The 24,277-nt window shown below is 48.8% G+C and overlaps 1 protein-coding gene across 2 annotated transcripts in view; it reads left to right on the top strand.

Moving 5' to 3' along the window:
• The window catches only part of MST1 (macrophage stimulating 1), a 1,288,434-nt gene that overhangs the window by 749,637 nt on the left and 514,520 nt on the right, over nt 1–24,277 (top strand). For both annotated transcript variants that reach the window (XM_069644177.1, XM_069644176.1), the window contains exon 12: nt 17,468–17,604. In XM_069644177.1, the coding sequence (XP_069500278.1) occupies nt 17,468–17,604 (137 nt within the window). The remainder of the gene's footprint in view (nt 1–17,467; nt 17,605–24,277) is intronic.

Here is a 24,277-nt window from a genome sequence, read left to right as displayed (position 1 = left end):
CGGTGCCCTCGGCACAAGATGGCCGCCAACTGATCTTCGCACCAACGATCTGGGCTGGGAGACGTGGCTGGAGGAGATCCGGAGGCGCGAGCCCGTCCCGGCTGTGAGGTACAATCCAGCGACTGGAGCGGAGACCGCCCTCGGTGCCTTCTGTTTGGAACCAGATCGGAACTGCCTGGGCTGCAGGGGGTGACGAGGGCTGGGAAACGGCATACCCGCTGCAGCCCTCCTCCGCTGCGTGGCTTACCACAACTGGTCTTTTGGGTGCGTCAGAGTGGCAACCATCGGTAAAGAAAAAATGAAGAAACCCACCCTGCAAAACAGGATTGAGCAATACACCGTCCCTCCATCGCAGCCCGCCGACTCCCAACCGCAGCCCTCTGGAGACTCTGAACCCACGCATACGCTCTCCCTTAAAGACGTCATGGCGGCCATAGCCGACTCTCGCTCATCTATGGAGCAGAAGATAGACCGAATAAGCCTGGATGTGTCCCTCCTCAGGCATGACTTACAGAAACTGTCTGCATGCACTGGAGAAGCGGAACATCGCATCTCAAATACAGGAGATGGCTTACATACCACGCAACAACAGCTCCAGAGGGTCTCGACTAAGCTCAAGCCTCTGGAGGCAAGGGTGGAAGAGGGCAAAGGAAGATCCAGGCGGAATAACATTCACATACTTGGCATCCCCGAAAAGGAGGAGGGACCGTGCATGGAAATGTTTCTGGAACAACTACGAACAGACCTGTTTGACCTGCAATCCTTCTCAAAAATGTTCTCTATAGAAAGAGCACACCGGATGCCTACGGGACGACCGCTGCCTGGTGCTCCTCCACGCACGGTGATTGCAAGGTTCTTAAACTACCGAGATCGGGATGCTGCACTGTTACAACTGGCACGCTCGAAGGGCACAATCACTTTCAACGGGTCCAGGCTGGCCTTTTTCCCCCGACTACACGAGGGAGGTACAGAAGGCGAGGCAATCCTTTGGAAAGCTTAAACTATTGCAAACGCTTGGTGCTAAGTATGGCTTGCTTTTCCCGGCACAGCTGAACATTTATCACAAAGGGACAACGGTCCACTTTGATGACCCCGGGGAGGCATGGCGCTGGGCGGAGCAACACATCAAAGGAGACTGGTCGACATCCCGAGGCCCTAAAGACAGAAACCCTGGACCACCACCGGAGCAGCGTCGAATACCAGACCAGCCACCACCGCTCGACCGACCGAGAGATTGGGATGAGGGAGCCCGCCCTGATCCCTGATGTGGCTTTACCCTCCAGCCGGCAAGCGGTCACTTTATGGACGACACCGCGGGAGGCCCTCAGTGACCCGCACACAGCGTTTTACATATCCACAGGGCGGTAAGCGGGGGACTGATACCCTTGCGTCTGGGTGCCACCCACCCTCCAAACTCTTGTTTTTTGTTGAACTACAGTTGGGACTCTTAGTGCTGGCACCAAACTGTTTTTGAATGTCATCAAGGTTAGGGCGACAGGTACTTTGAGTTGGGGTGGAGTATGGGGAGGGGGAGGGTGGGAACAGTTGGGAAGAGTTTTTAGTTACCCCAGGGCCACTTTACTCCTGTAGGTTTTAAGGAGTGACGGGGTACCTGGCCAGTTGGGACTGTAGCACGCTCAAACAGCATTTCAGTCACCAGTCACTGTTGATTCTACACCATACCGGCACACACCAGGATTCCACCCCCCATATTTCACTTGCCAACCCTTCTTATGCTCTTGCTAGATGGCACCTGACCAATCTCAACTCCCGGTGACTACAAGTCCCAAATCCCTTAAGGTCCTCACCTGGAATGTGAACGGGATGGGGTCCGTGATTAAGCGATGCTTAGTTAAACAACTGCTCAAGAGATATTCGCCCGATGTGGCCCTGCTTACCGAGACACATCTTGCAGGTTCACACTACAACTTCTTCCTGCGGACCAACTATAGGGCCGCCTTTCACTAGGGGTACACCATGGGATCCAGGGGCACCCTTGTTCTTATACATAAGCGCGTCCCATTTGCCTTGCATGAAGTGGAGAGGGACCCTAGGGGTCGTTATGTGCTGGTCCTTGGGACACTCGGGAGGGGAAGGGGGGGTGTGGGGGAGGTGGGGGGAGTGGGGGGGAGAGAGTGTTGGGTTCGTCTCGGTCTACTCCCCACCGGGTCTGGGGCAGGAGCTTCTGGTGGAACTGACCACCCTGTTGGGCAAGTATCAACCCGATAAGTGGTTTCTAGGTGGAGACTTTAATGTGATGTGTAACACCTTGGACCGATCCCACCTTAGACACCGCAACCCGGATGCCCCCACGGGACTATCCAACTTTGCATCCGCCTTGGGTCTCTGTGATGTGTGGCAGGAACTGCACCGGGAAACCAGAGGGCTCTCATTCCACTCGGGCGCCCACGGCTCCCTTTCTAGGCTCGACTATCTATTTGTTCCGCACACTGAGCTTTTCAGAGTAATCTCGGCAGATTTACTTCCCAGGGGAATGTGTAACGCTCACCTGATTCCCGTAGAGGCGCCGGTCTTGACTGGGCGTATACCGTATCTTCAAAGGTGATGTGTAACACACGGCTGGCTCTTTGGGCTGGACCTCTGTGCACTGTATGTCTGACTCGAAGGGTAAGATGTCTGCAGATAGAAAATATGGGATTAAGGAACTGGGTTATTGAATGTCTCTCTCTTCTTCCCTTTCTCTTCTCCTGTAGAACCCCAAAGGTTAACGCTCTCACCTTAGGTAAGTGAACGCCGTGCTCTCCATCTGCCTCGGGGCAGGGTGCTGTAACCAGTTTCTTCACTGGATAAGGGGAGCAGGCCTCTTGACTTCAGAGGACTGCTGTCCGTCGTTTACTGCACGAACGGTAAGTTTCGAGTAATTCTAATGTCTTTAAAGTCTTTAGTAATGATGTCTCTTGTTTTGCAGGGTTCCGGCGATGGCGGATGACGGGCTGAAGTGAGTTGAAAATGGAGCCCGTGTGATGAATAGAAGCGCCTGGAAGCACGTAAGTAAGCGCTTGTTGCCTGCTTCACGATGCGCTCTAACTGTCTTTTTATTTTGCAGGTACAAGTTCGGAGCGGCTGCAGGGTGCCGGAATACCCACTGGGTTAGATGTGGAAAGGAGTAATGGCACGTGAGTATTAAAGTTCCCCAAGGTCTTTAAACGCACCTTGTTTTGTCTTTCAGATGCGGGATGCAGCGCCGAAGGCCTCCGGAGCGTGCAAAGAGTTGGTAAGCTTTTGTCTTTCAGATGCCGGAATGCAGCGCGAGGCGTTGGTGACAGCCGATGGACCAGGTAAGTGAAGAGCTGTCACTGAAGACCGTAATGCTAACCTGTTCTTTCTTGTCTTTATAGGTGTTGCTGAAGACTGGATTCAGGATGGTAAGCCTTTTCCCTTAGGCCCAGGATCAGATGCAGAAGACACGATGAGCGTTCTGCTGCAGAGGATGCAGAATAACGCAAAGCAAGATTCATCCATCGGGTGTGGTTTAAATAGCCTCCTGTAGTGCTTAGGTGTCTCCTTCCACAGCCACGCCTAGGTAAGAAAAGAGTTCCTGCTTTCCAGAAGAGTTCCAGTGTTCTGAATCTAGGGAGTGGCTCCTGCCCCACCCAACAGGAAAAGTAGTTCCAAACAGAAGAGGATCAGAGGCTCAACTGGCAGGCAAGTAAGCAGCATGGTCTGCTGCAGGTAAGTCCACCCAAGCATTATGAGCCCGGCGCTTCCAGCGCTGGGACTGGGCATATTTATGAGCCTGGTGCCACTGGCGCCAGGACTGGGTCCAAAAGGTCCCAATTGGGACTGGTTGGCACTCGGAACCTGGGTTATGGATCTGCTTCCAAGGGAGTTGGGAAAACCCTGACCTTTTGGAAGCAGAGATCATGACAAATGTCTGACCACTCGCCTCTGCTGGTGGAGACGCGGCTGCAGGGTACGGTCCCCCCCAGGACGTGGCGGCTGAACAATTATTATCTGGGTTGTCCTGAATTGGTGGATCACCTCACGGAAATCTCGACGGAGTAATTCGAGATTAACGATACTGTTGAAAGCGACCCAGTGGTGATATGGGAGGCCTATAAGACCGTGCTGCGAGGTGAAATAATTTCCTGGACGGCGAATAGGAAAAGGGAAAGGCTTCAGAAGATAGATGAGGCGGAGAAAGAGGCGACCCACTGGGAGAACAACCATATCCTTGAGCCAACCCTCCAGACCCACACTTCCCTCACACGGGCCACCGAACGCCTCCGGAACCTTATGCTAGACAACGCCAAACAAGCCCACTGGGAATCCAGAGCAAGGATATGAGGTTGGGGACAAGGCTGGAAAACTGCTGGCCTGGCTGGAGAGGCGAGACGAAGGACAGCGATGTGTCCGGGAGATCCTCACCCCAAAGGGAGAGAGATGCCAGTCAGACACTGACATAGCAGAGGCCTTTGCCCAATTCTATGCAGAATTGTATCAGGCTCCGATTCTGCCCCTTGACCTAACCCTTTTTGATAACATAGGAATCCCTACCCTGTCGGAGCAATAGAAGGAGGTACTTGACTCCGAACTCACGGAAGCCGAAGTAGCAGAGGCCCTAGTGCAAGTGCAATCGGGGAAAACCCCGGGGCCTAATGGGTTCCCGATTGAAATCTGGCAGAAGTTAGGAAGTAATAACATAGCACCTCCCCTGCACCAGATGCTGTCGAACGCCCGAGATCAGGGTTCCCTCCCACAGGACCTTTGCAAGGCTACCATTGTAGTAATTCCTAAACCGGACAAACCCCTGGAGATATGTGCCTCGTATAGGCAGATCTTGTTAATTAATGGCGAAGCCAAAGTCTTAGCCAAGCTCCTTGCCAACCGGCTCCAACCGGTGGCGGACACCCTGATACACCCAGATCAGTGTGGCTTCATGGGGGAGGTGGGGGCGGATGGCCAGTCACGTATAGCTCTGAGCACTCTGCAGAGATCCATCTGGGAGGGAGGGATAGGAGTACCCCGCCTCCAAACTGGGCCTCACAACTCGTAGTGGTCAATGACCTGCTTCACGGGGACCGGGCACTGCCTCACATCAAGGCTGAGGTGGATGCCATGCAAGGTACAGATCCAATACACCTATTATACCAATCCCCACAGTGGCCCTCTCTTCCGACGATTGGGTCGCACACCACCACCGTCTGGAGGGCAGGCACATGTGTTTGTGGGGTGGGCAAACAAGAATACCTCGGCACAACCCCATTGGTATAACAGCAACCTGAAAGAAATAGAGAAGCTTGAACCATGGCCACGCTGGGTGAGAGCGGGAATCTTGAGGGTAGAAGACCTCCTGAGGGACGGGAAGTTAATCTCGTTCGATGACTTGCGGGACAAATTCCAATTGCCAAATACCGAACGATACCACTTTATGCAACTGATTCATGCCCTGCGAACCCACATACCTCTGGGGGAGGTAGTCCCAGACTACACACCCATAGAACGTAATATACGCCCAGCAAACATCCCCGCCAAATGCACATCCATCCTTTATAACACCATCACATCCTTTGCAACCCCCAAATTACTGCGACTAAAGACCAAATGGGAAAGGGATGTGGGTCAAATAGCTCCAGAGGACTGTGTACAGGTTCTAATGCATCCGCGGGAGGTGGCCATCTCGTCCAAGTTGAGGCTTGTGCAGCTTAAGATCCTGCACAGGGTGTACTACCCTAGGACCACCCTGCACGGCTGGGGGAGGGCAACAAACCCGAACTGTCTCCGATGTGGAGAGGATGAAGGAACGTTCTTTCATATCCTTTGGTCTTGCCCCCAGATACACGTCTTTTGGAACACTTGCTGCACAGAACTGTCCAGGGTGCTCAATCGCTCTACTGAACTGGACCCACGGGTCCTGGTCCTTGGGGTACCTGATGAATCAGATTCCAACAAATGGGAGAAACTGCTTTTGAATACCGCGGCGGCCCTAATGAAACATAACATTGCACAAAAATGGGGCGCCCCGGGCCCCCCAACCCTGGAGCGGTGGATACTAGATATGGACTTGTGTGCCATGATGTAACGACGGATCTACAGTATGAGAGGATGCCCAACTAAAGCATCCAAAATATGGGGGAAATGGGAAGAATACGGGCCCTGAGGGCTTGATGCTGGTAGTCATCATATGACTGGCTTGAGAACAGGCCCGGGGGGAGGAAAGAAAGTGGCCGGTGACATTAATATTTGGCAGAGCTTTGACGGAGGATGCTGTTCTGTAATGCTTTTGCTGTCCTTTTTGTTTGTTTTTGCTTTCTTGTTTTGTGGTTGTTTCGACCTTGTTATGGAAAACAATAAAATGTTTTATTAAAAAAAAAATATTGGATAAAGTTGCCACCGGCCAACTGCAGGAATATGCTGACAAAACACTACACACCCAACAATCAGGCTTTAGAGGAGCACACGGAACTCCAGACCAAAATGCTCAGTATCTTGGATGAGGGGAAGGCAGGTATGCTGATCTTATTGGACCTCTCGGCAGCATTTGATTTGCTCGACCATCAGAAACTCTGAGAAGCCCTAGACAAATCGGAAACTGCTCCCAAGAAGCCATCAAATGGGTATCCTCCTTTTTAGAAGACAGGAGCTCTAACATCCAATTGGGCGACCATCCCCCCCCCTTGACTTGTAGAGTGCAGCGTACCCCAGCGGGCAGTTTTTCACCCCTATTGTTTAATCTCTACTTGCGTTGTCTATGTACCTTACTTACCAATTTAGGAGTCTTCTTCACAAGCTTTGCTGACGACACGCAATTAGTCATTGAACTAAGTGGCTGTCACATCACAGATAACAACAAGCTCACTTGCATTTACAACTCCATTGAGGCCTGGATGAAGACAAACTGGATGTGCCTCAATGGAAGCAAATCAAGCTCATGATCTTTGAATACCTTCAGGCTAGGGTTAAATTAGATTCAGCCTACTCAACCTTGAAGATCAAAGACTCAAATGTCGGGGTCTCCAATAAGGTTAAAACACTAGGTGTCTATCTACAAGCATCCCTGGGAGTCGATGCTCATGTAGCACACCTGAAGCACACTTGTCAATACCATCAGAGACTTCTTAGATGGATCAGGCCCCTGCTGAGTAAACAAAACAGCTCCATTATCGCCAGAGCCACATTCTTATCCAGATTGGACTATGGGAACTGGCTGATGGGGGCCAGCAGCAAATGTATCAAACAATGTCAGGTCATTCAGAATAATGCAGTAAGGATAATCACCGGAAAATCGAGAAGGGAACACATCATTGAGGACCGAAAGTCCCTTCACTGGTTAGCTATGGAAGACCGCATTACCTTTAAATTATTATCCATCGTCCATCGTTGCCTATTCGGGTCTGTTTAGTTTCTAAGTAAAACAAGTCCCCCCCCCCATATGAAGCAAGCTGTGCTCTACGGTCTAAGACCCAAAGGCTTGTGAAAGTCATGCACTCAAAAAAAGCAAATGAACTTGATCGGGCTTTCCCCACGAAAGCAGCCTTCAAATGGAATGAACTCCCTAACCACCTAAGATTAGAGCCCAACTACCTACAGTTTAGGAAAAAACTGAAAACCCTGCTGTTCAAATAAATGACTGATTAAATAGTCTAGACCAACTTAATGCACTCTTCCTAGCTGTACTTATGCCATGTTGTCCCATCTCTTCTGTTGTCCTTGTCTAATTGTAACGCACCCTGATGTCTGCGGACTGCGGCGCTATAGAAATAAATAAAATAAAAATAGAGTAGCTTTAGGTTGGCAAATCATTCCTCACCCAACATTTACAAAATAGCAATACTGGTAGTTTAGATAACTTTGTGTAAGTTTAAACTTATATCCCCATCTGGGGAATGTGAGTCTCAAAGTCTGATGCTGTCAAAGTTGTCAAATATCAGAAGTAGCTTATTCATAACAAGTAGTGGAATTGGATTCAAAGTGTTCAGGGGGGCTAGGTAGGCCACCTGAAGGATTTCAGCCTCTAGGACGGAGGTCCTTCGGTCCGGGAGAACACGGTTAGGTCGTCCACACCAATGTGACTCACGAAGCTCAGGAGGACCTGTTAGGCAGAATCCTGTGCAGTTCCCTTGGGGACCACTGCAAAAAGATTAAGACTACAGGAGTAAGCAGTAAACCCAATTGGTAGCAGTCTGCACCACCCAGATTTAACTGGTAGCTGTGGCTGAGCAGTCAGACCTCTCTCAAGAAGAGTAGGGCAGTATATAGAGTATACACAATAGGGCTAAAACAGTAGAGCAAACAAACACTGACCAGAGCTTTGTATAAAAAGTATATAATTATTTATTTAAAACACACTTTAGGCAATATACTAGCACTCTAAATCAAAAGCAAGTTAAAACACAGTCAGGTAAAGTATACACACCTCCCTTGATAACTATTAGACAAGTCAGAGTTAAAACACCACGATTTGTTAAAACAGATGTGAGCGTGTAACCTGATGGCACTCAATAGTTCAGTTAAAGGGAGAGAAAAAGGCAGAGCATAGAAATAAAACCCGTCCCAACACTTTTAGGAGTTCTCAACAAGGGAATAAAGGCAGTATATACTGTAGAGCCAAAGTTCATAAACCAGGCCCACTTTAAATGGAGCAAAGCAGAATGTGCCCAGGATCACACGGTTTAAAATGCACTAAAAGTCTTTGCAGAATGTTCAAAAGAGGTTGGGGTGATTCAAGAAGGTAAAGTTAGAAGGTCTGGGGCCAACCCAGTTGGAAAGCCAAGGATTTAAGGGACACCTTGGGCAAACCGAAGAAAGGGAGGCCAGGCAGGACACAGTACCTTAAGGAGAGCAGAAGCTCCAGCGGTGGCAGTTGTTCCTGGCAGTGGTTGCAGTTTGTTGTTTCGACCAGGGGAAGAGAGGATCTCGTTGAGGAGGAAACGTGGAGTCGTTGCACTGCACAGGGATGAAACCAGCCGCTGAGTTAGTCGATAAAAGGTGCGTTCCTTTTTATTCGCGGTCAAAGTGGTGAAGCTTGGCTATCCCGCCGCCGGGGTGCTTGACACGGGCGATTCGACCAAGAGACGTCTTTGGAAGGCGAAAGGGGCGAACTGGTTGGTCCCACCAGCTCAAGGACTCATCCAGCAGAAGATTTTCAGGGCTTCATCATCAGAACAGAGTGCGACTTGAGTTGCTAAGGCAACGCAGTCCAGGGTGCCAATTCCCCTCCCCACCCATCCTGTGGAACCCAGACAGAGTGGCACCATTTGGAGGGCTTCTGTGGAGAAGCCCACCAAAAAGTGGGACAAAGGGCTCAACCTTGGTCAGAGTTACAGAGGCGGACACGAACGCCATTTTAGAAAAGAGTTCTGGCAAAAAGACCCAACCGTTAATTTAATGTTAAGTAAATAAACCAGCTGTATCTTTAACATTGCACCAAAAAGTGGTGCGTTTAAAATCAATGGGAAAATCCCATAGAGAATATTCCGGTGGAATATTTCGCGTGGTAACCACTGCCACCAGCCAGAAACTTGACAAGGGGGGGACTGGACAGTGCACAATATGATGGTTTGTACTGGTTCTGTTCACAATTTAGGACTAGTAAAGTCAATGGTGACTTTACATGCCCTGGGAGACAGTAGTCAGTCCCAGGGTATGGAGTCTATGTTTGGGGGTCACTATGACACCCCTGTGTTACTGCACTGAGGGTGCTGTGTGACACACACATAAAAAATAGATGATACACTATGGAGCAGAAAGAAAGCCCCATAGCCCATAAGCACACAAAGAGTCAAAGACATACCTCAAATCATGCCTAAGAGTGGGAGGAAAAGATTCTCACTCTTAATAGGAGAAAAAAACAAACCCCAAAAAATCCAGCAAAGCTGCTGGGGGACTCACTAGGTTTGGGAAATTAACCTTATAAGAGCATTCTCCCTAAGAGGGCCGAAGAGCAACACAACTGCCCAGGTAAGTAGCCAGGAGCGAGACCGTGCTTTCTATGATGAAGAACAATGATGTCACTGTCGGGTCCCGAAGGTAAGAAGACACCAGCTCCGGTTTGGGTTTCTGGCCTTGCCGGCTGGAGGAAGAACCTTTGGTGGGAGTAGGTGGTCGTACTAGGTCACAGCAGATGGTCTTTGTGGCACTTGGTTGTGGAGGCTCGACACAGGCTTGGTAGCAGCGACAGCTGGCACCTGGCGCACTTTCTTCCTTTGCTCGGTTGCCAAATCTTCTGAGGGGACTTTTCAGATCGGATGGAGTCTCTTTAGGCCCAGACAGATGCCCACAAGTTTGTAGCCAGGACTGCGCTTGACGAGATGATGCACCACGGCAGTGCCAGAGATCCCAGGGTATTCGGGTATTGTAGGCCTGGAATGTTGGAGCACTTTGTGGGATGGCTCAAACTGTAGTTGATCTCGGGACTGGTTGGCCCACCAGACTAAGGGAGGAAGTTGTCCGGTCTGGATCTTCCCTGTTGCACACAAGAGAAAGCTGGAGCAGCAGCGGTTGCTTAGGCGGCTTTGGCGGTCGCTGGAGGTAGCTGCAGATGTCCCCTTCTTTCTTCTTCTTCGGAATAGATCTTCCAGTGGTCGACTCTGGCTTCAGCATCAAGACCCTTACCTTTTATGCAGGAACCCAGCCAATCGGCATGCATACTACATTCAAACATTGGGTGGTGGCTGCAGGCACCCAGTCAGAACTGGATCTAAGCAGACATACTGTAGGACAAAGTCCTTCAGGAGTTTCGATGTCCTCCCATTTTCCTGTCCTCCAGACACAGGGCTTCTCAATGGGAGCCCGTCAAAGACAAAAGAGTGAACAGGACTTCCCCCACCCAGGTTGGCAGAAGAAGGCTCAAGAAAGGGCAAACCATCGTGAGTTGGCGAGAAAGACATGCACCATTTTAGGTCAATGGTGACCCATGTGTCCCATACCACAGCTCTGATGGCAGCCTGCGTGTAAAATGTACAAAAGTCGGTAGAAAATATCCACTGCCACCAGCCACTTGTCATGATCTCTGCTTCCAAAAGGTCAGGACTCACCCAACTCCCTTGGAAGCAGACCCATAACTCAGATTCCGAGTGCCAACCAGTCCCAATTGGGACCTTTTGGACCCTGTCCTGGCGCCAGTGGCACCAGGCTCATAAATATGCCCAGTCCCAGCGCTGGAAGCGCCGGGCTCATAATGCTTGGGTGGACTTACCTGCAGCAGACCATGCTGCTTACTTACCTGCCAGTTGAGCCTCTGATCCTCTTCTGTTTGGGACTACTTTTCCTGTTGGGTGGGGCAGGAGCCACTCCCTAGGTTCAGAACACTGGAACTCTTCTGGAAAGCAGGAACTCTTTTCTTACCTAGGCGAGGCTGTGGAAGGAGACACCTAAGCACTACAGGAGGCTATTTAAACCACACCCGATGGATGAATCTTGCTTTGCGTTATTCTGCATCCTCTGCAGCAGAACGCTCATCGTGTCTTCTGCATCTGATCCTGGGCCTAAGGGAAAAAGGCTTACCATCTTGAATCCAGTATTCAGCAACACCTACAGAAACAAGAAAGAACAGGTTAGCACTACGGTCTTCAGAGACAGCTCATCTCTTACCTGGTCCATCGGCTGTCACCAACGCCTCGCGCTGCATTCCGGCATCTGAAAGACAAAGGCTTACCTACTCTTCGCGTGCTCCGGAGGTCTTCGCGCTGCATTCCGGCATCTGAAAGACAAAAGCTTACCAACTCTTCGCACGTTCCGGAGGCCTTCGGCGCTGCATCCGGCATCTGAAAGACAAAAGAAGGTGCGTTTAAAGACATTGGGTAACTTTATTACTCACGTGCCATTACTCCTTCCCACGCCGAACCCAGTGGGAATTCCGGCACCCTTCAGCAGCTCCGAACTTGTACCTGCAAGATAAAAGGACAGTTAGTGCGCATCGTGAAGCAAGCAACAAGCGCTTACTTACGTGCTTCCAGGCGCTTCTATTCCTCACACGGGTTCCATCCTCAACTCACTTCAGCCCGTCATCCGCCATCGCCGGAACCCTGCAAAATAAGAGACATCATTACAAAAGACTTTTAAAGACATTTGAAATACTCGGAACTTACCGTTCGTGCAGTAAACGACGGACAGCAGTCCTCTGAAGTCAAGAGGCCTGCACCCTTACCCAGTGAAGAAACTGGTTACGGCACCCTGCCCCGAGGCAGATGGAGAGCTCGGCGTTCACTTACCTAAGGTGAGAGCGTTAACCTTTGGGGTTCTACACGAGAAGAGAAAGGGAAGAAGAGAGAGACACCCAATAACCCCAGTTCATTAATCCCATATTTTCTATCTGCAGACATCTTACTCTTCGAGTCAGACATACAGTGCACAGAGGTCCAGCCCAAAGAGTCAACCGTGTGTTACACATCACCTTCGAAGATACGGTATTCGCCCAGTCAAGACTGGCGCCTCTGCGGGAATCAGGTGAGCGTTACACCACTCAGATAAACTGGCTGCTGTAACTAGAAAGTTACAGGAGAAGTGAGAGAAGGAATACCATGTATTCCCTCAGCCCTCGACATAAGGTGGTGCAGGCTGATTTTACAAAATAAAAGCTTGGGTAGGATGAAAGGTATCCCCTATCTCTTGGTAACATTAGGTTAGCACAGGGATAAAAAAGCAAAGAGTGAAGCTCAAGGAGCTCCCAGCAACACTGCACAGAAGGGGCTGTGTGCTGCAATAGGAAAATACAGATGCCATAAAAGGATGGAGGAAAGCAGACTACATCAAGAGAGAGCAAAAAGGGTTCTCAGAGTCCCAGAAAAGAGTGAGTGAGGAGGAAGGTTGCCACTCACTCAGGAGAGTTAGATAAAAATCCAATAGTCCCGCAGAAATTGCTGGGGGCTTCAGTAGATGGGAAGAATTACACACGAGATAGACATTTTACCTAACACAAGAATCTCAACGAAACCCTGGAACTTTCTCCCTAAGGGAATACACACACAGTGGAGGAACACCTAACCTTCAAGAAAGCAGTAAAAACATGCTGTTTAATATGACGAGCTAATTCGCAAACCATGGGACATTGTCAAAAAGAGACCAAACAAAGCTAAACGCGTCATATATATATATATATATATATATATATATATATATATATATATATATACACACACACACACACACACACACACACACACACACACACACACACACACACACACACACACACACACACACACACACACACACACACACACACACAACCCCCCCCCCCCCCCCTTAACATGCCCCCTACACAAACGGCAGAACTCCAAACCTACTCTAATAACACATACACAATCTCAAAACCGGTACTAGAACATAGCTAGATACAAACGCCTTGCATGTTCGGCCAACCCAGATCACCTAGAAGCAACCCCACACACACTGGCTATTTTTTTGGGAGCTGAAACTACCAACGCCATAGCAAAAGCACTTGTGAACTCTCCCTCTACTCCCACTAACAAACCATCCACTCTCCATTTAAGGTCCACAATAGTACCTGATGACAATGTAAGTAATATAACATAGTAATGTAACATTCACATAAGCGGTTTCAGCAAAAACAGCTCAAGCAGCAAGAAACAGCTCGGAAAGTACAGGACTTCTTTCCCCATCTCTAACCTTCAAGCCAGGAGTGGAAAACGTGGAAGGAAGACTCTAGGAAGATGTGGGAACATGCTAAATAGGTCCCAGAGGCACTGTAGACAAAAGATGAAAACAGCACAGCAGTAAATTATCCCTGTATGGGGACAATGGCTGGAGGAACCCTCAGAAATCCTACACTGAAGTATTGGTGGGGTGTTGAAGAGACCCACAGCCACGCAGATTATCCTGGCACTGAGTGGCATTAAATGGGCCAGGTAACAGTTAGAGTAGAAGGCTCCACCTAGCAGATGTGGGGAGCCATGAGGAGTCTTAAAGAAGTCCAAAATGGACTCGCAGAGGCAAAGAAACCAAACTGGGATTTGTCCAAGCCACTGCACTTAGCAGGTTTTGCCAACTGAGGACTTTACAATGGCCAAAGTATCAGGAATCATAACTTTCAACAGATAGCAGACCTGCCACATCCAAGTTGCAGGAGCAGGACAAAGCATGAAATACCCTTGCACAAAGGGGCAGGCCAAAGGCCGGCCAGCTGATCAAAAGAAGTAGCTATGGGCAAAGGGTCAGATGGCCAACCATACTGGTTGGTTACTGGAATTGCTACTGGGCCAACGCCACCACAACACGAAGTGAGAGGGAGAGTTTAGGGGCCTATACTGGACTAAACCATTGAGAACCAACATCGAGACTGCCATTGTGGTCTCACAAAGAGCCCACATAGTCAGAATGGGTATTTCAGGCCACCTTGTGGTCACCATGAACAAATAAAGACCTGAAACTTAAAATTGCAGAGATCAGGATTTACCCTAATAGCTGCCAAACAGTTGCATTGGCCTCCCAATGCAGTAAAATGACTTGCACCCTAAGGGAAGCCAAAACTAAAGTATAGCTGCCACCAACCTACTCCCTACAGTGATTTTAAAAATGGGGAGCCTTAGGGGCAACACTGGGACTTGGCACCTAAGGGGCGACCCAATATTATATATCCTAAGTAAGATACAAAGGGAAGTATTGACAGGGGCACTTCAGGAGAAGTCCCACTCACCACCAAAAAGAAATCAATGATCCAAAAACACAAGGGCAGAAAATACAAACAGTCGCAGGGCTCCAAAAAGTGGGCTTAAAATCCCCAAAACAGGAATTCTGACTTGATGGGCAGTAAAGACAATTTTGAGGAACACTGTAGCATACCCCAACCATCTCTATAACTGCGCCCTCCACCCACACGTGACCTATGCTGAAGATAAGAAAACACAGGGTATCTTAAGACAAAATGGAACTTATTCAACAAGCAAACCTTCTTAAACTTAAATGCTTCTAGCATCTAAGCACATCTAATAATGCCACAAGAAAGCATTTTGGAATGGTCCTACCATCCCCTATGTACACAGCAACACCGTGTCCAACATTACCCTAATGCTATTGATCCAGTACCCGCAAAACTAGAGAAAACCAGTCTGTGCAGCATCACATTGAGTAAACCTGTTTAGATACTGCAGCAAAGAATCAACCACTATAAGAATGAAGCATTCCCCTGACGTTTCTCCCCCATTACCAACAGGGAGCAGACATGCACCCCCAAAGTGCATTTGGCCACCAGTTCATTGTGGGGGCTGCCGGCCCCACACCCAAGCCTTGTTGGGAGCACAAAGTACCTTGCAGTTTGCCAGCGAAGTCTGTCATCTCCTCACTAGCATATGGGAAAAGTGGCACTTGCAAGTGCAGATTTCCTTCACCACTTACCAGGCCTTTCTGCAAGTCACGCCTAGGGTCACAGCAGCACAACAGTGCCATCCCATTGATGGTGACTTCTGATGGAGCAGGAGCATGAAACCACAGCCCTAGTTCCACTTTGCTCTCGTGATACGCCAAGGATGGGAAAATTCTTCTCTTGGTGGAGGACGGTATGCGCTGACGTCTGAGGTAATGATTGCGCATGTTTTTGTAGATTACCACGGAGGACTTCATGAGACGTTTGTGGGCAACCACTGACTACGAAGTTCTGTAGTCTTTCTTGTAGTCTCCCCATGACACCATACGCCAGCCGAAACATTGGACTAGGATCTGGGTACTCACCTTTTGACATCTGGGACTTTTCACAGCCCAGCAGATTCATAGGGGACGAAACAGGTGCTTTAAACTTCCAGCTCTCCAAAGCCAGAAATGTTCTACCTTGACGACCTCCACTTTGGCTACTACCAGCCAGCACTAACAAAACACTGCTGGGATGCACAGAATTTGAGCCTCTTTACCAAGGTCACAAATGGTGATAGTTTAGGAGCTCGTATCGGGTACCATCTGCAATCCTCCGTATTGCAGATGGTACCCGATAGGAGCTCCTGAACTATCACCAGAGTGTTTTCTTCTGAGGTGTAGTGGGCTATATCCTTCTCTCTCAGCAGTCCCTCTCCCCTGCCCCACACACAGCATATGTCAGACTCATCAGTTATGTTGAGATTGAACTGTGAAGGAAGAACTCCATGGAACAGACGGTAAGCATAAATAAAGTACAAGTTGCTTCTTTATTATGTAGAATGACAGATGATTGTTAAGTGGTGATCCACAGCTAAGTACATAGGCAGAGACCCACTGGCCTACCCTCAGTCATACATGCATCATCCACTCAACATTCCATCAGGTTTCCCTGACATCACTGCTCCAGCCACACATGAACATGTGCTCTCATCCAGTCCCCATTCTCACAAGCACTCGGACACCAAGCACTGACTCCCACGGGGTGTTTAAGTACCCCATTTTGTCTCTGATTGATTACTATTACACAGAAAGTGTGTAGCCTAGTAGACTGGTAGCAACTGTGTAGTTTACTTTTTGCTACACCATGCCTGTAGTCTTTAAGCATGTTAGTAGCCATATGTATACTACAGCATTTTTCAAGTCCCACAACTCCTCCATTTTGTTTTGTGGCTTTAGTTTTTGTTGGAGCCATGAGGGTAGCCAAACTGACTGTATGTAGGCTCTGATTTCTCCACTGGCTCCCGATCAAGCAGCATATATTCCTGAAATCTCTCATCTTCATTCACTGTGCCTTTTGGAGAACTGATTCCTCTGACATAACTCAACAAAGTCAAGATTGATGGAACTACCGGGTACTTGCAGTCCTCTGGCTTCATGAAAATCACACCAAAAAAAATTAGAAAGTTAAGGATTAGAGGCAAAACCCTTGCACTGGCATTTTCTACCCTCCTGAACAACATCCTCTTACTTATGAGAGCTGAGGAAAAGCCTCTGAGGTTTAGAAAAGAAAACAATTAAGACATGGTTGTTAAGTGGCTGTGATCTTCTCTCCCTCTAGGTCTCCTCACTCCCCCATGTTTGCTTCATTGACAGTTGCCCCCCGCACCCTCCTTCACAACTGAAGCCCTCCCTCCCTACACAACACTATCTGTGTCTCCCTTGTATGATTTCTTGGGTGTGTAGGTCTGTGGACTCAACCTTCGCCCAAGGCCACCAGGCAGTGTGACCCTGCTTTTGCCTGCCCTGCTGCACCTCTGGACCTTTGGATATGAAACAATACTTGTTTCTGGCTCTGCCTCTGCTGCCATTCCCCGTTTCACTCCTTAACTGTTTGGTTCAAGCACTTACTGATATGTACTGATGTTGCTATTTATTGATGCACTTCTGATTGGTCCTCTGGGGTGCCACGAAGCAAGCAATCTTATACTACGTGGGTGTCTTGTAAATTAACCATCAATAAATACATTTTGAGATGGAAAACATACAACTAAAGATTGAGCTAAAAGAAATGAGGACCTTACTTTGGAACAGTTTTGTAGTATAGTGTTGGGAAATGCCTCAGAGAAAAACGGCATGAATTTAGACATGTCATGTAGATATCAGGAGGGCATTTAACATTACATGTTAATTTCTTTTTCAGGATCTCTCCAATAACACACCCCACGGCTGGCTTGGAGCAGAATTACTGTCGGAATCCAGACAAGGATCGCCATGGGCCATGGTGTTATACCATGGACCCCAGCACCCAATTTGACTACTGTGCAGTAAAGCCCTGTAGTGAGTTTCCTTGTGATTTTGAATGTGTATGCCCATTTTATATTGTGTTTTTACTGCCCCTTCATCTTTAGAACTGACTTTATCTGGAATATCTTTTACTTTGTGTGAATAAATCAGAGGCCTGACAGAGGTTGAAGTGTGCCTTGCTTACCCCTGGTAGCTTGACACGGCCAAGACCCAACTGATGTTAATGAGAGATGCAAGCTATACCTTAATATAACTCTAATTAGAAGGAGAGATGAATAACATAGTCAAAGGAAATGCTTAAAACATGAATGTATTAGTGAATACTACATAGGAAATGTATACTTAAATGGTCTTGTAGATGATCTAGTTCATCTAACACCTGATGTTCCTCAAATAGGTTGTAGGCTATTGCCATGTCTAACGTATGTTGATGATGTGCTATTGATGAGGAGGACCCCAAATGCGTTACTGAAACTGCTGGATGGTTATGCTACATTCATGACTAAACATAAAATGAAGGTGAACACAAATCCGGCGGAAATATGACTGGGGATGCTTGTGGTCTCTTGCAGCAGGAATGTGACCAAGCAGTTCGGGCAGGGCGGTCCCTTTTGGTGTGGGTCCAAGCCTGATTTGCACATGGTCTTTCCACTTTTGTAATGGCCTAGCAGGCGAAGAACGATTGTCTGGAGGGTTTCCCAGAGCAATGCCAGAGGTTACGATTTAATTTTAAACTTTCAGCCATCACCTCCTTTGTTCTGCCACAAAGAAAACAGACCATTAGGGTTAAAAGTAGGATTAACAACATGTGCAATAAGTTCTGCATTGGCTTAGAAGAGCTCTAAAAATTGGATCCCTTCAACTATCTAGATATTTCTTTTAATAAGAACAGAGAATGGCAGACACATGCCCAGAATATGGCTGTTCATATAGCAAAGAACTAATGCTGTTTTTAAAACACTTTATGAATATTCACAGCATTAATGCCAAACTCCCAGCTTTACAAATCTATACAGCCAAGACATGTGGACAAGCACACTACCTCACTGGAGTATAGGCTAAAAATAGGCAATATGGAATAGCAAAGGTAGAGCGTGATTTCTTTAAATCCATACGTGGTGTAAGGTAGTGTACAGCTGATGAATGCTTGTACTTGGAATTGCAAATCACTCTGATTGATGTAATACTGGAAGCAGCACCTGCCTATGTATTTCTAGCGGTATGGTCAAATGAGCAAGGCAAGCTCACTCGAGCTTTGATTTAGGATCTTATGACGAGGACTGATGCAAATGAAATCAAATGGCTTGCATGTGTTAGAAAGTATTTTGCTTCTATGGATTTGTTCAATCTATAGAACCACAAACAGGATATAGTAAACAAGATACATTTGTATTGAAACGACAAATTACAAAGTTATATGATTGAAGATTGACAAATGCTATTGAAAGCAAACTTTGTTGGATCCCTCTACAAAAATGCAGAAATTCTTGTCCTTCAAGGATATACGTACCTGAATGTTGTATTGAATGTCAAGGGAAGGAAGCAGATGGAAATATTTTATTTCAACCAATTACCAGCCATCACAATGACGACAAAATGTGAGCAAGACTATGTAAGTATTCCCAGTTACCGTCATGCCAGTGCCACCGTTTCCAGCAACCCGTGATTCCGGAATCACTGGATGATTGTGTTGTCGGGCATGCGCATCCTGGAATGCCGGAAACAGCGGTACCGACATCACAGAAACACCATCAAGATACCCAAAAACTGACAACACCATCGTCCTCTGTGCCGGTGTATCTGAATCTGACCTTACGGTTCCGGACCCACCGGCACTGGTAACAGCGGTCCCACAATTACCGTGACCGGAAAAAAAGTGATCGCCGGAACAGAAAATTGGCTGGTGGCCATTATAAAAACACAATCCATTGCAATACTCAAAGCACAGGCAACATCCAACCCTCCTGACCAGACAAACTACACTGTCAGCATGTCATCTAGAGTCTGTAAGACCCAGAAGCGGAAGCCGCGCTTCTCTGAGCCCAAGCCCAACATGCTAGTGGACACCATTGTCCACCATGCCACAGAGCTCTTCATCAACGACCAGCACAGGCAAACCCAGCTGCGCAAGAAGAGCATCTGGGAGAAGGTGGCCCAGAAGGTGTCGGCAAATGGCACAACCACCTGCATAGTGCAAGACTGCCACAACCGATGGGACGACCTGCGCCTTAGTGTACTCAACCTCCTCTCGGCCCAGCGTAGACAGGGCATGGCTACAGGTGGTGGGAGCGCATCCCCAATACGCTTGATGCCCTGGGAGTAGACGTGCAGCAGTGTGCTGAACCTGGAGTCCATTGAAGGCGTCAGTGCTGTGGAGGCTGGAGCCGGGACACCCGCCAAAGGCCAGCGAGTACACGTAACCCCAATGTAATATCAACCTCCCTGGTCACCCTGCACCCACCAGTGTACCAACATATCACAAAAATGACAATTGCATCATCCACAATGGCGAAAAGACCCTGCATGCTCCTCCCTCCCCCAAATAAAACAACAACTGGGTGCATACATAGACATACACCCTGGCCACCAAAATATGACCCATCCCAGTAAAACACGTAGAACCCTGCACTGGCACCCTGTACTGCCAACTGAACATGCATCTGCTCCCACACAGACACACATCACCCTGCCACAGCATACTGCATGTGTGCCTGCCGTGCTTCCCCTGGCACAAAATCACATCAGTGCTAAGCCCCATCTCCACCCACAAATGACCACTGTTGCACACAAAGGCAACATGTGACCCCTCCCTTGTCCCAGCCAGCTCGACACCCAAGCATAAATACACAACTGTGTCTGTAACTGGTACAGGCAGCAAGCCCTTGCTGACCTCATGCATACCACACCCCTCCGCACCCCAACATCCCACAGCATGAGCACCCCCCCATAACACTGTACACAGCAATTGGCAGTACACCACAACAGAATCCCAAGCGTGCTTCTGTACCATGTACAAACATCATGCATCCTGCTGCTCAGTACGCATAACACAAGCATGTGTGCACCATGCCATGTACCACGCCATGTCCCCGACACAGCACAGCCACGACAAACATAATGCATGTATGTCTGCTTCATCAATCCACACTGTTCACTGACAACATGCCTTTCTGACTGCCTCAGGCACATCATCTGGCAGTGAACCGGTCCAGGCAAGCACCTCAAGGGGCAGCAACCACTGCAGGACACCACAGCCTCCACTGGCACAACTGGCACTGTTGGCATAGCTGCAGCCATCCCACCAGCCCCTACCATCACTGTCAGCACAGCTGCGGCCATCCCGTCATCGCCTACCATAACTGTCAGCACAGCTGCGGACATCCCGCCAGCCCCAGCTGCTGTAGTACCACCACCACCAGAGCAGCCACATGCACGTGCCCATCTATCAAATGCAGAGGACATAGCTGACAATGGTGGAGTCGAACCAGGAGAGACCAGTGACCACAGCAGCTATGAGCCTTTAGTATTCAGCCCGATGGACCGAATGAGCCCACAACGCCCACCCTTCCCCAGTGTTGGGGAAATGGATGGCAGACTCCAGTGCATCAGGGAACGTCAGGATGCCTTAACTGCCCTAGTGCAGCAAGAGGCGCAGTTGATGCGGGAGAGTGTACAGGCCAGTCGGTGGCGAAATGCAAGTACCCTTGGATGTTGCCCAACTGCCATCGTCCAGATGGTCAGGAGGGTACGCAAGGGCAATAGTGTCATGTCCTCTATTGCCGTGAGCAGGCCCACACACCATCCACAAGTTCCACGCTTGCAAGTTCTGTGCCCAGCAGCCCAAGGCAGTGTTCAATGCAACGGTCCACCTCTGCACACAGTTGCACACCAGATAGCAAAAGGGGATGCAAATAGTCCGACAACAGACATGTGCCCTGTATGTGTCTTCTGCAAGGACTACTTAGACAACATGACAGGAGTTGTGGAGAGATGGTTGGGGATGGGGAGTTGGGAAGGATAGTTGGGGATGGGGAGTGGAGAGGGATAGTTGGGGAAGGGTAGTGGGGAGGGATAGTTGGGGATGGGGACGGATAGTTTGGGTAGTTGGTGCCGTTCCACATTTGGTATTCATTTAATTATATACATTACACTTGGTGTTGCATCGAAATCATGACTGGACATTCATATTTAGTGTGACTGAGTGATTTATTTCCTATACAGTGCTGAGTGTGTTAGCTGTCCTAGGGCATGTGCTTGTGTGATGTGCTCAGAAATAGTGGGTGATCAGTGCATTGCGTGCTTCATGGCCATCCACAGCATCCCTGCGATCTGCCAATGGCAGTTCCTCATCACTGTCATTCTCATCCTCTGCATCAAGTGGGTGCATGTCCATGTCCGGGGGCAGTGGTATATTGTGCCTGATGCACATGTTGGGCAACATGGCACCGGCCAGGACTATCTTGTCCACCTTCACAGGGCTGTACATCCGCACCCCCACCCCCTGATCTGCTCAGACAGCAGAACCTTTCTTTTAATACGCCAAATGTCTGCTCAATCGTACGTGTCCTGATGTGAGCACGGTTGTATCCCTGCTCGTGCTGGTTCTGTGGTTGCCTCACGGGGGGTCATCAGCCATGTCATCAAGGGGTATCCAGCATCACCTGCATGCGAGGGACGGAAAGAGGGCTAAATCACTGTGGGGCCTGTATCATGTTGATAGTCTGTATATTGTTCACTCACTAATGCTAGTTATTACGTGTGATTTGCATGATACTTGGCATATGTCATAGAGGAGTATAGTAACATGTGCATTGTGAATGTAAATTGATGTCTGTGTTGTATGTACAGTTTTGCATAGATTCAGGGTGATCTGACGGATTTCTGTCTGCATTCATCAATGTCAATGCAAACAGCAATTTTTGCTTGTCTGGCTATAAGTGTGCCGGTGGCATTACCAGGTGGCTTGTTTCTGGGCCTGCCAAAGAGAAATCTGCCTGATACAGCCCTTGTGCCAGTCAGTTCAGACCACCCTGGTGGGGGCCGCAGACATGGTAGGCAGAGCTGTCACAGGTGATAATGTTTGTTTACATGCAAAAAGGATTTGCTATTATTCAGAGATTGAGTACATGCGTGAAGGCATGCTTGCATTTTGATGTACTGAATGTGCTGCATGGGAGTAGTTGACCAGCATCTGTGAATCTGGCAACATGATGGATGTGATTGTATACACAGGGGGGTACCATAGTAGGAATTAATTGGATTGGGAAGGCGATGACAGGCTAATGATTGCCAAGCAGCCAAAATACTTTGTCACTATGCGTGGTGGATGGTTGGTTTGCTGTCACTTTTCCATGCCCCATTTACAGCCACCTTGCACTATGACCTTTCACTACGACACACACAAGTCAGGTGAATGTGTGTTGTGATTTGGCTTCGATTTGCATGTCCCAGGATGGTTATAATCAACCATCCATTGATATGTCCAGCTATGCTATTTTATTTCCATTCTGGTTACATGCATATGTGTATGTGCACTTGGAACAGGCAGGGGACCCGGTGTACATGCTGTGCAGTACGCTAGTGCTTTGGAGGTGGGGTGTTGTGCTGCATTTGAATGATCAGTCAGTGATGCAGGCGGTGTGCGTGGTGCCCAATGTGTTTTTGCAGGGATTTGGGACATTGGTGTGATGCATTATGGTACCTGTAGTGCATTTTATGTTGCAGTCCAGCTTTGATATATTATGCATGCGCATGTTCTGTCTGTCTATTTGACACACGCGAGTCATGCCCTTTAACTCAGGCATGCTATTCATGTGTTGGAGATCGCATTGCACACATGCACTGCAGATAGTTGTGGACCCCCCAATTCCACAGTGCACATGCTTCGATCATTACACCCACCCAACTGCCAGGTACGCTCAGGAGTATTATGCCCCCCCCAATTCCACAGTGCACATGCTTTGATCATTACACTCCCCCAACAGCCAGGTATGCTCTCTGCTGTGACGTGCCATGTACCCAGGGAGCGTGGAGTTCCTCAGCACCATGGAATCTTGTACAGCAATGGGTGATAAGGTTGTGTGCATCACACACCATCTGCTTGTTGAGGGAGTGGTATAGTTTACGGTTCCTTTACACTACGACAATGGCATGCCTGGCCACCAGCTCCACATGTGTGCAGTCCAATGCATCAATCACATTGGGCATGCTGGCAAGGGCATGGAATGCTATTTCCTTGGCATTAACCTGGGTAGGCCTATGTGATCACACATGTGCCGCAGGTGGGCATCAATGACCTGAAAGAGGACCTGCGAAAAACATGGTTGGATAGCCCATGCAGTTCACCCACAATGTGTTGGTAGATGCCGGTGGCAAGGAAATGTAGCACAGACACTACCTTGAGCAAGGGGTGGGGAGGGGAGTACGGATCTGGATGAGGCTGACAAGGTCATCGTAGTTCAGGCCCACTATGGAGGTGATGGTGTCCCTGTCTAGCCATTACAGGGTGTGGATCTGGGTTTGGCTGAGGTTGAATGGTGTGGCCCTTATGCGTGGCATGGGTGGCTGCCTGCGGGGTGCAACCTGCTGGCCATTGTTATTTTGCATGGCCATGATGGCCCTCCTTCTCCTCCTGCGCCACCTCCTCTGCCTCTTCAAGTTGTATCCCTGCATGCTGCGGCTCCAGCTCTATTACTGCTACTGCTGC

The sequence above is a fragment of the Ambystoma mexicanum genome, chromosome 2p (genome assembly GCF_040938575.1).
Source record: "Ambystoma mexicanum isolate Mex_15411 chromosome 2p, UKY_AmexF1_1, whole genome shotgun sequence".
Taxonomy (NCBI): Eukaryota; Metazoa; Chordata; class Amphibia; order Caudata; family Ambystomatidae; genus Ambystoma; species Ambystoma mexicanum.
The sequence above is the reverse complement of the archived record's forward strand: the minus strand, read 5'-3'. Positions and strand labels throughout refer to the sequence as shown.